The 15,094-nt window shown below is 42.0% G+C and overlaps 1 protein-coding gene and 1 pseudogene across 1 annotated transcript; both read left to right on the top strand.

The window, feature by feature from the left end:
• The first annotated feature begins 2,504 nt into the window (after positions 1–2,504).
• ltc4s (leukotriene C4 synthase) lies at positions 2,505–10,402 on the top strand. Its single transcript, XM_023992668.2, has 5 exons — positions 2,505–2,624; positions 2,880–2,979; positions 8,767–8,837; positions 9,088–9,169; positions 9,676–10,402. Exons 1-5 carry the CDS (start codon positions 2,567–2,569, stop codon positions 9,875–9,877), a joined length of 513 nt encoding a protein of 170 aa, XP_023848436.1. The 5' UTR covers positions 2,505–2,566; the 3' UTR covers positions 9,878–10,402.
• A 4,188-nt stretch (positions 10,403–14,590) lies between these two features.
• On the top strand, positions 14,591–15,094 carry LOC111968190 (protein chibby homolog 1 pseudogene; annotated as a pseudogene).

The raw sequence follows: 15,094 nt of genomic DNA, 5'->3' as shown, positions 1-15,094 counted from the left end.
TAAACAGATGTAATGGCTAGGGCTGGGCAAATGTGTGACTGACACTAATCAGGCCCCTGAGGGCTACTCATCCCTGATATGGCATAGGATCTATGCTGATATCATAGCTAGACATGCAGTGGATTTGGAAAGTAGTTCGGACCCCTTGACTTTTTCCGCATTTTGCTACGTTACAGCCTTATTCTAAAATGGATTAAATTGTTATTTCCCCCTCATCAATCTACACTCAATACCACATAAAGACAAAGTAAAAACTGGTTTTTGAAATGTTTGCGAATGTATTAACTGATATCACATTTACGTAAATATTCTCACCTTTTACTCAGTACTTTGAAGCCCCTTTGGCAGCGATTACAGCTTCGAGTCTTCTTGGGTAGGACGCATGGCACACCTGTATTTGTGGAGTGTCCCATTCTTCTCTGTAGATCCTCTCAAGCTCTGTCAGGTTGGATGGGGGGTGTCACTGCACAGCTTTTCAGTTCCCTCCAGAGATGTTTGATCGGGTTCGAGTCCGGGCTCTGGCTGCGCCACTCAAGGGTGTTGAGACTTGTCCCGAAGCCCCTCCTGCGTTGTCTTGGCTGTGTGCTTAGGGTCGTTGTCCTGTTGGAAGGTGAACCTTCACCCCAGTCTGAGATCTGCTCTAGAGCAGGTTTTCATCAAGGATCTCTCTGTACTTTGCTCCGTTCATCTTTCCCTTGATCCTGACTAGTCTCCTAGTCCCTGCGGTTGAAAAACATCCCCACAGCATGCTACCACCACCATGCTTCACTGTAGGGATGGTGCCAGGTTTCCTCCCGAAGTGATGCTTGGCATTCAGGCCAAAGAGTTCAATCTTGGTTTCATCAGACCAGAGAATCTTATTTCTGAGAATCCTTTAGGTGCCTTTTGGCAAACTCCATGTGCCTTTTACTGAGTGGCTTCCGTCTGGCCACTCTACCATAAAGGCCTGATTGGTGGAGTGCTGCAGAGATGGTTGTCCTTCTGGAAGGTTCTCCACAGTCTATCTCTGGAGCTCTGTCAGAGTGACCGAGGCCCTTCTCCCCCGATTGCTCAGTTCGTCCGGGCGGCCAGCTCTAGGAAGAGTTGGTGGTTCCAAACTTATTCCATTGAATAATGATGGAGGGCACTGTGATCTTGGGGACCTTCAATGCTGCAGGGATTTTTTCGGTATCCTTCCCCAGATATGTGCCTCAACACAATCCTGTCTCGGGGCTCTACGGACAATTCCTTCGACCTCATGACTTGGTTTTTGCTCTGACATGCACTGTCAACTGTGGGGCCTTATATGGACAGGTGTGTGCCTTTCCAAATCACGTCCAATCAATTTAGCTTACGACATGTGGACTCAATCAAGTTGTAGAAACATCTCAAGGATGATCAATGTAAACAGGATGCATCTGAGCTCAATTTCGAGTCTCATAGCAAAGGGTCTGAATACTTATGTAAATAAGGTATTTCTGTTTTTACTTTAATACATTTGCAAAAACTTAATTTCGCTTTGTTTATTATGGGGTGTTGTGTGTAGATTTGAGGATTTTTATTTAATCAATTTTAGAATAAGGCGGTAACAAAGTGGAACAAGTCAAAGGGTCTGAATACTTTCTGAATGCACTGTACGTAGACACATAACAGCCTGCTCCTGGACCATTGCACTCGCACAACATGCAATTCAATCATATATGGCTACCATGTGCGTCCAATTTTTCAAAACTTAACTGATTTGGATTTTGGCAATCGGTTAGGATTAATTGTTAGAATTGTTTTTTCAAAATGAGATGCTGATCCTCTGGATAGGAATTCATATTTGGTAGTCTAATCTGACCTTTCAATCACGATTAAATTACGTTTTTGCATTTTTCAAAACTCAAGGTACTGATTAGGATAGTTTTGAAGCCGAAATTCAGGATGATCTTGATCCCACTTGAAGGGTGGACTTAGAAAGGTGAAAGGCACTACAACCAAGAAATGTCTGACTAAAGTGAAGTTAAAAATATATAAATACTTTTTTACATCTGGAAACTAAATGTTCATTATGTTAAATTGACCTCAATATAAGTATTTGTTTGTACTTTTAAGTGATATACAGGCACTTTTAAAAAACGAATCGAATTACCTTAATTCGTGTAGTTTATACTCTTTCCCTATGACAGTGTAGAAGTAGTACCATAACCTGTCCGGTCGAGGGCAAGGTGTAGTTATGTTCAAAGTTCTGAAAAGCTGTATTATGTGATCTTGATATTGTGGTATCTGGATCAAAATGAGACATTTTATTTTCTGAAAAAGTCTTAACAGCAACATCAATCTGATCCTGGATAGCTTAAAAGAGGATTACAGAATCCAGATCATTCTGATCCAGAATAAAAGTTTTGCAAGATAAAAAATAAATCACCCCTGGTTACCAACTGAAGCATCACATTGGTTAATAAATAACCCTAATGATACAGGCCACTCAAATCAGGAAGTTGCCGCCTCTCCCCCGAGTTGACACCTATTGGTCTACTCAGTCAGAGAAACAGTTTGCATCTGAACACCAGGTTGAAAGGAGAGTCACTTTTAGCTCTAAAACATGCTGGATCAGGTAGTGCTCATTGCAGGAGTAACGGTGTTGGGTGTGTTAGAGCAAGGTAAGTTGATCATATTTTCTTTCTATAAAAAGTGCCGTGCTTTTATGATAAACCTGTGGTCATTATCATAGTTCTAGTAATTAAGTGAACTTGTTTATATTCAACTTTGTAAATGTTATCCTGTGGCAGAAAATGCATATCTTATCAAAGATCTGATTCTTTGAGTGTTGGTACAATTTCCTTGTCAAGAAGTGTGTGGGGAAATTATTTTTCAGATTTTTTTATAGCATGGACTTTGACGTGTTTTTGTTGTAGCTTACTTCTCTCTACAGGTGATATACGCCAGACGCAAGTACTCTGTCTCCCCACCCAGCACCTCAGGACCCCCAGAGTTTGAGAGGGTCTTCAGAGCTCAGTAAGTCTGCTAGATCTGAAATGACAAATGTCTATCAGCAATTAATACCGATTTCTTTACTTAATTTACCCAAATATAATTTTAGTATTAAGTTGTCCTTCTTCACCTGCACTCAGAAATTGATGACACTTGATAAATATCCCCCAGTACCTAGCAGGTGACATGCAGATAGATGTAACCGATGTTAATCGTGCTCTCCTTGAGTTGTGTTTATTAGTTCAAAGAAATCATCCCAGCCAGTGGTCCCAGTTGAGCGTTATTTATTATCTGTGATTAAATAGGAAACAGCACGTTAGTTGTGCAGGGCTTAATGATGTTGATGGCTGTCGATAGTCAAATCTGTAGCATGAAAACAACCGTGTTAGCAGTGAGCTTATGTGACCATTACATCGGTGCATGCTAGCTAGCACACTTATATACAGCAATCATATACCACATCCCAGAAAGCCCCTCAATCCCTAACAGGTACATATACCCACATGTATAAATCAGGAATGTACAGCAAACGTGTACACATTGTAAAATTATAAAAATAGAATACAGTTTTCAGAACGTGACCTACCTCTTGCATTACATTTTCATACTGGTGAAACCTGACGTTTGCGATCTCCCCCTGTCTGCAAGCGGGGCCAATAACAACCCCGTATTGTCTTCGGAATTGAACCAACCAATAAGAGTGCTTGAATATTAACAACATATTTCTTTAGAGGCAAGTGGAAACAACCAAACCTGTTTCACAGACAATATGTGCAGGCCTTTTTAGTCAAAGGTGTTTGAGGTTCTTGTGAGAACTTGTGCTGGGGACAATAAAAGGCCACTCTAAAATGTGCTTTTTGTCACACAACACAATGCCACAGATGTCTCACGTTTTGGAGTGTGCAAAAAGTACTTGAATTTGGCTCTCTGAAATTCAAGTACTGGAATACCTTGAAAATCTGACATTTTCTGAAGTTGGTACTTGAACAGTACTTCAATTAAAATGAGGACAAAATGATCAAATATGGTAATATGAAAAATATTAGAAACGTATTGGTCTTGCAAATTAATTTCCAGGCATACTACAGCGTTTTATTTCCAAGTGTTTTGCGCTCTGGTTGCCAGAAGAGCTCACTCATTCCACTCACACTGCCACTCAGCCAGCGCCTAATCAGAACTGACTGATTTTAGGCACAGCCAAACATCACATCGACAGCTAAATTGCCGGGCAAATGTATACTGAACGAAACGCAACATGTAAAGTGTTGGTCCCATGTTTCACGAGGTGAAATAAAATATCCCTGAAATGTTCCATACATACAAAAAGCTTATTTATCAAATTTTGTGCACAAATTTGTTTACATCCCTGTTAGTGAGCATTTCTCCTTTGCCAAGATAATCCATCCACCTGACAGGTGTGGCATATCAAGAAGCTGATTAAATAGCATGATCATTGCACAGGTGCAACTTGTGCTGGGGACAATAAAAGGCCACTCTAAAATGTGCTTTTTGTCACACAACACAATGCCACAGATGTCTCACGTTTTGGAGTGTGCAATTGTCATGCTGACTGCAGGAATGTCCACCAGAGCTGTTGCCAGAGAATTTTATCTTAATTTCTCTACCATAAGCTGCCTCCAACATCATTTTAAAACATTTGGCAGTACATCCAAACGGCGTCACAACCGCAGACCACGTGTAACCACGCCAGTCCACGACCTCCACATCCGGCTTCATCACCTGCGGGATCGTCTAAGAGCAGCCACCCAGACAGCTGATGAAACAGGAGTATTTCTGCCTGTAATAAAGCCATTTTGTGGGGGAAAACAAATTCTGATTGGCTGGGCTGGGCTCCCAAATGGGTGGGCCTATGCCCTCCCAGGTCCTCCCATGGCTGCGCCACTGCCAAGTCATGTGAAATCCATAGATTTGGGCCGAATACATTTATTTCAATTAACTGATTTCCTTATGAACCATAACTCAGTAAAACCGTTAATTGTTCCAGGTTGGCTTTATATTTTTGTAAAATATAGATTTAAGTCTGCCTGGCAGAATATTGATGTTTATTACTTTATTATTTATTTTATTTTAATTCACCTTTATTTAACCAGGTAGGCTAGTTGAGAACAAGTTCTCATTTACAACTGCGACCTAGTCAAGATAAAGCAAAGCAGTGCTACACAAACAACAACACGGAGTTACACATGGAATAAACAAACATAGTCAATAATACAATAGAAAAAAGTCTATGCAGTGTGTGCAAATTAGGTAAGATGAGGGAGGTAAGGCAATAGGCCATAGTGGCAAAATAATTACAATTTAGCAATTAAACACTGGAGTGATAGATGTGCAAGTAGAGATACTGGGGTGAAAATGAGCAAAAATAAATAACATTTTGGGGATGAGGTAGTTGGATGGGCTATGTACAGGTGCAGTGATCTGTGAGCTGCTCTGACAGCTGGTGCTTAAAGTTAGTGAGGGAGATATGAGTCTCCAGCTTCGGTGATTTTTGCAGTTCGTTCAGCAGAGAACTGGAAGGAAAGGTGGCCAAAGAGGAATTGGCTTTGGGGGTGACCAGTGAAATATACCTGCTGGAGCATGTTCTATGGGTGGGTGCTGCTATGGTGATCAGTGAGCTGAGATAAGGCGGGGCTTTACCTAGCAAAGACTTATAGATGACCTGGACCCAGTGGGTTTGGCGACGAATATGAAGCGAGGGCCAGCCAACGAGGGCATACAGGTCGCAGTGGTGGGTAGTATATGTGGCTTTGGTGATAAAACGGGTGGCACTGTGATCCAATTTGCTGAGTAGTGTTGGAGGCTATTTGGTAAACGACATCGCCAAATTCAAGGCCACGGAAGGAGAGTTGTATGGCATTGAAGCTCATCTGGAGGTTAGTTAACAGTGTCCAAAGAAAGGCCAGAAGTATACAGCATGGTGTTGTCTTCATAGAGGTGGATCAGAGAATCACCAGCAGCAAGAGCGACATCGTTGATGTGTACAGAGAAACGAGTCGGCCTGAGATTTGAACCCTGTGGCACCCCCATAGACTGCCAGACGTCCGGACAACAGACCCTCCGATTTGACACACTGAACTCTGTCTGAGAAGTAGTTGGTGAACCAGGCGAGGCAGTCATTTGAGAAACCAAGGCTGTTGAGTCTGCCGAGAAGAATGTGGTGATTGACAGATTCGAAAGCCTTGGCCAGGTCAACGAATACAGCTGCACAGTATTGTCTCTTATTGATGGCGGCTATATCGTTTAGGACCTTGAGCGTGGCTGAGGTGCACCCATGACCATGGTTTTTGCCAGACTCAGCCAGTGATGTAGTAGAGGGTAAACGCCGTTTACGCACCTTTTTTATTTGGTTAATTATCATTTACCCACTAATTATTGCGTTCCCAGCTTTAATCAATGCTCAGAAGCCTTCTTGATCTGACAAACACTGTATAGCTAGCTCTGCAAACGAGTGGTATCATGTATGCTCGTTATGTAGGCCGTCATTGTAAATAAGAATGTTTTCTTAACTGACTTGCCTAAATAAAGCTTACATTTTTTTTAAAGTAAGCCTGCACCCCCGGATTTTCGTTGTTAGCGTCGCATTCATTCACTACTCTGCCCAACGGGAAACTCCACCCACGACATAAACGGAGGTTAAAAATAACTACCTTAGTCCAGACCAGTGTGGGAAAGTAGCAGTGAGAAGCCGCTGACAGTGGGAATGTTTTCGAACATCCCTCGACTCTTGCCGTGTCAACATACATCCTCCAAACACAAGAACTGACTCTCGGAAAATGAGTGTACAACTTGTCAATAGTCGCTGATATTTCAGTCAGTCTAGCTAGTTAGGTAGCTCAATGACTTTAGGTAACGTTAGCTAGCGAGCTATGACTAGCTGGTTAGGAGGATGCAGTTGGAAGCTAACGTTGAACGGTGCCGGACCTCAGCAGGAGCAGTTGACTGAAATTAAGCTAGCTAACTATAATCAAAAGATAGGCTATAAATTCTCATAAAATACATTTTGTTTATAGCGAGTAGTGAGACAGTGGTGAGTATCAGGGATTTGCGTCAATTCAAATCTGGTATCAGGACAAAATGTGATTCAGAGTCACCGAATATACTTTAAGTATTTTTATTAAACTCAAGCGATAAATGGTAAATGCAATTTTCGTATATAGGGGTTCACTGTAACACCTCGCAGGGTAGAACAGAAAAACTGGCAGGATGAAAGTAAACAGCTGTTCTTATACGGTGATAGACGTAGTTCCAACCCGTCCTTTTGGCCTATCACAGTAGAGGCTGAGCGTGGTTTAAACTTGCTCAGCCTATCGCCGGCGCTCAGGCTGGTCCCAGCCTCTTGGCGCTCCTTGGTGTCCGGTGCTGTTGCTGTGTAGATTACGCTCCAACACCCTGGAGACTGAGGTCAGACAGTTCTGTAACATTGTTTGAGCTATTTGCACCTGCATAGAAAGCATACTGTTCTCGCTCAAGGTTAACCACAGCTTATCAGCACTCTATTTGGGGCACAATGTTACTTTCAGCACACACACACAGACGCCCAGGCTAACAGTTGCTAATATTATATCACATGTGATATAGTATTGGGTTATAGTGCAATAAACACAGATCCTCACATGAGTCAGGCTGCAATGGAGGAAAATGAGATGCACAGAGGAAGCATTGAAGCAAGCAGGGAGAGAGGTTAGTAGTACAGTGGTTTTATTTAACTTGGCAAGTCAGTTAAGAACACATTTTTATTTACAATGACGGCCTACCAAAAGGCAAAAGGCCTCCTGCGGGGACAGGGGCTGAGATATAAAAATACAGGACAAAACACACATCACGACAAGAGAGAACACGACATGGATTATTTGGCACAGACAACAGCAAAGGGCAAAAAGGTAGAGACCATACATCACGCGAAGCCGCCACAATTGTCAGTGCCCATGATTGAGTCTGAATGAAGAGATTGAGATCAAACTGTCCAGTTTGAGTGTTTGTTCCAGTCGCTAGCTGCAGCGAACTGAAGACGAGCGACCCAGGAAAGTGTGTGCTTTGGGGACCTGTAACAGAATGGTCCCATGTGTGGTCCCCTAAAATTTAAATAGGGTTCCCTGAGAGAATATTATATCTTATCAAACACATTCAGTTGTTTCTCTTCAAATGGGTCTAGAATACATAATTTTAGAGTCAATTAAGGGCCTTTTACGCTGTCGGAATTCACTTTCATGTCATGTGTTGGGACAGCCTGTGAGATCTAAAATGTAGTGAAATATAAAGGCAATTCCATATGTACACTGAACAAAAATTTCAAAGATTTTACTGTTACAGTTCATATAAGGAAATCAGTCAACATCAGTACGGACTTACCATCATGTATGTAGTAAACAAGTAGTGAAACACGTGTTGTTGAGTAGAACTTGTAAGGTAGTGATGAATAGTTTAAAAAAAACATGAGGTTGTGGCGATATAATGCCATCTGGTGGCGACTAGAAACTATTGCATGAGAGGAGCTATTACAACTTGATGATCCTTGAAAATAAATATTAGTACTTGAAAGTCCTTGAATTTGACTTACCACTGTCTGTACGAACCCAGGAATATTTACCCAAATACATTGCAAGATAATTTGGTCAAGAAAAATGTTATAGTCAGAAATGGCATGCCCAAAAGCCACCGCATTTGCCACCTAGGTCAAAACAAATGGATTTCATTTTTGCCTAAAAGCCACCGCATTTGTAGAATTGCCCATATGTGCTTGATATGTGTTTTTCAATGATTCATGGATGGATTTTTGTTTTGTTTCTTTAGAGCCAACTGCACTGAATATTTCCCGATCTTCATCATCATTCTATGGGTGTCTGGACTCTTCTTCAGCCAAGGTAGGCACCCAAAATAAATTCTCTGCTGCCTCAGTGCAACCACAGAGCCCCATGCTTTTTCTGACAATTTCACTGAATGTTTGTTTCGTGACTTCCTCTTTGAGTCAAGTTGACTCCCATTGAGGAAATTAAACCCCCATCCCTCAGCTGTTTACTGAAAGAAGTGGCGGAGTGACCGCTTTGTTGTTTAAATCCCAGATTTCCCTTTTAACTGCTAAATTATGACAACATTTTTCTCTTCGTCACCTAGGTCTGTCCGCACTATGTGGACTCCTATACCTGTACGGGCGCTACCAGTACTTCAGGGGCTATGCTAAATCGGCACATGGACGGTAATGACCTATCGGTCTATCCCTCGGGGGCTGTTCCTATAATTATGCCTCATTCCTTGGCATTGCAGATCATCGTTCTATTCCTTGGAATTACATGTCGGGCGTATTAGATCATTGATTCTCAAGAAAGAGAGTAAGGAGTGATTTTAATTTTGAAGTATAGGGTCAGAATCATTGTTCCCTCATAATAAATAGTAGCAGGTGCCTTCTACATGTGGATACCAGAGCCTTCATTTTGCAGAGTTGTCAAAATGGGGTGGTCTGTTTTCTATTATCTGGAGTCTTGAACAATTCCTCAACGGTCACTTTCCCTGTATCTTTCCCATAGGAAGTTTTTTTAGAAAAGTTGAATCTCGTATTCTGTATAAATTTAATTTTGTCGTGTTCAGTCAATATACTCCAAACCAACAATATCAATAGTCATTGTCTCTGAATTATTGTGCAATGCATTGCTGAGAATTTTATTTTCTCTTTCTTGCTCTCCCCCCTCTTTCTCTCCTTCCCAGACTAGCCCCTCTGTATTTCAGTGCCAAGGTTCTGTGGGTTCTGATCGGGTTCTCCACCCTGGGGATTCTGGGTTTTATGTGTCGGTTCTACCTGGATCTGGACCTGAAGCAGCTCGCCAGTTCTGTCCTCGACCTGACTGAGGAGGAGGGGGGGGGTACTATAAGGGATGAGCAGGAGGAGAAGAGATTAAAGGAGAGATGATGGGATACACTAACAACTGTAGACAGGCTACCTTCATTGCCAAATCAAGACAACTAAATGGAATGGTTGATTGAAGTAGGGAAAGGTATGTTCCAACCTTGAGCTGCAGTTTTGAAAAAATAGATGTGTCCGGTCTAGGCCTATTGCAGGCTATTTTACGAACTGCTTATGTGCCATTTAGATTGCAGTTACAGTCCCCCTAAACCAAGGCATGTTTCAGACTGAAATATGGAACAAAAACATTGTTTTGATGAAAGCAAACAGGGTAGGCCTATTCATTAATTAGTAAAGTTAGTTTAATCTTTTCCAAAAACCTGCACACCAAGTGTAAGCTCATATCAAACACAGCCAAAAGAAAACACCTGCCAAATGTGGGTACCAAATGGTTAAGAAGGGAATCATTTAAGCTTTAATGCTGTTAACTGCATGTCTCAACTCATATTATTAAGCAGATTACTCCCTGTTAAAACGGGAGCAAACAGTGATATTGATTAGAAAGAAGCACCTGTTTGGGTAGCGTAAGTCGCAGCTCAAATTGTGCGTGCAGTCCTTCATTTAGCAAACCACCTTGCCACTCCAGTAGGCCTAAGTGTTTTTCAATTTAGACAGAATATAGGCCTAAACATTTTTTGTTGTTCAGTGTGCTGTCTGACTAGTGTGCTAGCTAGCCGGTGTATTTAGTGTCATTAATTTGGCTAAAGAAAAAGGCTTGTGGAAAAAGCAACTCCCTTGCTATCATTATTGCCAAATAATAAAATGTAATCTTACTTCACTTGTCTACTATTAGGCTACTGTAGAAGGTTAAAAGTATATAAATTATCCACATTTGTGAATTCCAACTCTGTTCAAGCAAGGGAACTTCCTTACAAAATTAGCATGCAATTTTTTAAAACCGAAAAAAAGTGGTTAGACTGTTGTCATATGTGTGCTGATGCATCCAAACAATGTTAAAGCCCCATGCTTATTTTATTTTGAAATCATTGTATGTCTAAATCTGTTTATTTATTGAAAATAACTCAATATATTTATAATTTATAGCCTCCTTTTGCCATTGAAATGTTCAGTCTGATATTGTGGGTGTGTTGATAAAAATGTAAATATATTTACATACTCAGCCCTGATTGGTGGCTAGAATCCTCTAGACCAGGGATGGGTAACTGGCGGCCCAGTAGGCGCGCGGACCAATTTCCAAAGAAAAGATTGTTGCGATCTAAACTTGCAGTAATCATGGTTGAATTACCAAACATTTCTCTCCACTCTATTGCAAAATGTGTAGAAATGCAGAAAGTTAGCTGTAAAACGGCAATTTTTTCTCTCTGCCCCATGGCAAAATGAGTAGAATTGCATGAAATTATTTATAAAATTGCAAAATCTTCTCTCCACTCCATTGCAAAATGTGTAGATTTTCAGCAAACTTGCTTTAAAACTGCAAATTTTGCTTAGGGCCTCCAAAAGGTCTGCTCTGACTGCATGTGTGGGTATGCAGACCCACGAGCCAGTACGGCCTCCCATGATGAGTTCAGATTTTTTGTGGCCCTCACCCCCATCGAAGTTGCCCATCCCTGGTCTAGACTCTCTATAGCCTACCCCGTGTACCCCTTCAAAGTAGGAGGATACATATGCAAATTAAAGATGACTGGTCATTGGTCAGAATAATATGATTCTGATGTCATTATACTTTTTTTTTTTTTTTGTGCATGTTAACTGACCATTTTATTTTGGGTAAGTAAAACATGACCTGTTTTTGGCCAATGCAGCTGTTTTTATATCAATATCAAAAATATCTGCGTAACAATTGAGTACCTTACAGTAATAGTTTTCCATTAAAATGGACCAAAATAGCCTTTTAGCAAAAATTTATTTTTCTAGCAAGAGTTTTGCTAGTAGTAACTTGGAGTGGTCTTAGTGGGGAGGAGAATTTAAGGTAGCTGTTGTTAGGGGCGAGGTTTGGAACGCTGTTTTTCGTCTATTAACCAACTATTAGCCTGGTGATGTCAAGCCCAAAATAAAGCCCATTCAAACAGGCTGATTAGAAGGTCCTGTGTAGATTGTATTTTCAACAAGCAACTATCAGGAAATAACTGATACATTTTTTCACAAGTTTAATCAGCTCTTGTACAATCTGATATAAAACACAAGGAAAAACTGATTTTTGATTGCACTGGGCCTAATGTCAACACAAATGTATTGTGTGAAATGGTTTTTGGAATCCCCTGTTTTCCATTGGTGATTTAGTTTCTGTTGTATGGCCCAGTGATCTGTGCTGGATCTTGGTGTTAAACATCAATAAATAAATAAACATTTGGATTACTTTTGATATCTGCTCATCTGTGAATTTTTATTTGAATGTAATCTTTGGTGAAATGTTCATTTGCACTCATTTACTTTGTATTGAAATTGTATCTTCATAAATAAAGCAACTAACTTTGTGAATGTTAAACATGAGTTATTCTATTTGTATTGAAGTTGGGTAGAAATGTGAAATAATTTGAGACCTATGCACATATGGGACACTTCTGTGTTTGGGCACCCCAAATCCTTCAGCTTTACCATTTTGTCGTTTGGGGAAAATCTGATTCATTTTAGGAAAAGACAATAACCACAGAGAGAACAGCATATGGTAGCTTTAAAGACTTAATTGGAGATGGGGGGTGGGTTCAATATAAGATGAGAGGGGATACAACACAGCTTCTGCTACCTCTGGATATTCTTTACAGTGGCGTAATACTGTAAATATGTACATTTTAAATAATTTGTAAGTGTTTGTTATTTGACTTGTTTTTGGATTTAAAAAAAATATAGCTTATTTCTGGTGGTTTTGACCCACATATTTGCAGTTGGACTGGCAGGTCACCTGTTTTTGACTTGGCTAGCTGACTAATTGTTTCTGTTTTTTCAAATGATGCATCGACACCGGACCAGCTTTTTTGTTTTACCTGCCTGCTGGTTCCTGATCTTTTGAAAACATCGACTGAAGAGTCCCCTGAAGCTTGAGAGGAATGGAAGATGCATTGCTGAGGCAGAGGGCTCGTAGTGAGGACGACTGGCTACTACTCTGAACTGTGTGGGTGAGCTCTGGGCGCCACCAAGTGGGTGCCATACATTGTGAAGGAGAAGTTCAGTAGCTGAACCATCATCCTTCCTCTGATCAAACCATGAACTGTCCCTCCATCTTTGGAAGATGCATGCACTCAAAGATTTGGCCTCTATTTGACCTAGCTATAGCTAGGCTACTAATGGTGATGTATTGGTTGACCTAACTATAGCTAGGCTACTAATGGGATGTATTGGTTGACCTAACAAAAGCTAGGCTACTCATGTGTTCCTTGTTTTTTTTTGCTTTTTGAAGCACTTTGAGATTGCTATGAAAATAATTATACAAATGTAATTTAGGATTATTACTATCCCGGATTCTTACTGTGCACTGGAATGATTCTAAATGTCATTGTCCTCCAACATTTCCATGCCGTTGCTATGGTAATGTGCAAAGATTCCGTACCATAACAGAATAATAAGTCATATTTATAAAGTTCTTTTCTCAAACCCAAGGCGCTAAACACCTTGAGAAGCATGAAAAGCATCAGAGAGGAGTGGCAGGAGGAGTGGGTAAGTTTATGATTAAGTCTTCAGCTCCATCTGTAGTATTGTTTTTTTGTAAAAAGAAAAAAAAATCCTATCCCCAATTTTCGATCTTGTCTCATCGCTACAACTCCCCAACGGGCTCGGGAGGCGAAGGTCGAGTCAAGCGTCCTCCGAATTGTGACTCGCCAAACCGTGCTTCTTAACACCCGCCCGCTTAAACCGAAAGCCAGCCGCACCTATGTGTCGGAGGAAACACCGTTCAACTGACGATGAGGTCAGTCTGCAGGCCCCCTGCTTGCCACAAGGAGTCGCTAGGGCGCCATGAGCCAAGTGAAGCCCCCCCCCCCCCCCCCGGCCAAAGCATCCACTAATCCTGACGGCGCTGGGACAATTGTGCGCCTCCCCTATGGGATTCCCGATCACGGCCGGTTGTGATGCAACCCGGGATCGAACCCTGGTCTGTAGTGACGCCTCTAACACTGCGATGCAGTGTATTCTTCTGGAGGTTTTAAAACCTATTATTCAGGTCAGGGCTGACCAACTCTCTTTGAGATACTTGGTGTGCAGGTTTTCTTAGTTTAGTTACATTTATTTGCAACAATGTGGATGTTTAGAAGAGGTCATGGGGCCTTAACAGGACGGTAGGAAAGGCTTGGTTGTTGATTGCACTCTGAATGGAAGAGGAGGGTCAAATGAGGTGCTTCTCTTGCCAAGACTTGAACTACTACATTCACTTGAATGTATCCCAGAGGGAGAACTCTTAACTGGACACCACAGGTTTATATATTGAAGGGCTGTTTGACTGTTAATACAAACCTTTTGGAGGAATGATTTTTTTTAATTTGTGAGTTCATGCAACATTCTGTACATAATGTGTGGTCAGGTGTTTTTAAAACAGGGTTGGAGCAAAAGCATGCACACCCTCGAGAGGAATGTTGGCTATCCCTGTCCTAGATGTTTAGGGACTATGGAAACACTGTTTTCAGTTCTCTTCTGCACGAAATGAATGTTGTGCATTGCATCATGCCTGCATTAGTGTAAAACATTCCCAGACAAATTTATTAAATGATTCACCAGGGCAGGATCAAACCCGGCGCAGGAACCCGAGGTGAGCCAGAGCGCCGTCCCAAGATGTCCATATTCAGAGAGATGTGGGATAAACTGGGGACCCCGACGGCCCTCCGCTCCCCAGGCAACTGGAACCCCAAACTCCCTCCCGCCAGGCTCGACGCATCCCTTTCTTCCCTCTACTACCTTGACTTCAACTCCCGAGAAACCGAACTGGGGCCCGATTACGCCCCCTTGGCCCTCACCCTGGGGGGCCACAGCCTCATCTTCCAGGAGGGCCAGTGGCTGTTGCAGCAGAGGCCCCAAGGGGCCAAGGGCCGGAGTCCAAAGGCAGGGGACCGAACCCGCATCCACCGCCTGAAGAATAAGAACCGGGAGTTACAGGAGGAGAATAATGCCCTGAAGATCCGGGTGGAACTGCTGATGGACATGCTGGCAGAGACCACAGCCCGGCTACATGGCTCTGATCCTGGGGAGGGGGGCAGCCAGGACAGCCTAGCAGTACCACAAACACCCCAGTTGAAGAGGGCAAGCTTCCAGATTGGTTCTACTAAAAGAAAGTCCTGA

This window comes from Salvelinus sp. IW2-2015, linkage group LG8, assembly GCF_002910315.2.
Source record: "Salvelinus sp. IW2-2015 linkage group LG8, ASM291031v2, whole genome shotgun sequence".
NCBI classification, from domain to species: domain Eukaryota; kingdom Metazoa; phylum Chordata; class Actinopteri; order Salmoniformes; family Salmonidae; genus Salvelinus; species Salvelinus sp. IW2-2015.
Note: the sequence above shows the minus strand (reverse complement) of the source record. Positions and strands in the feature narration are given on the sequence as shown.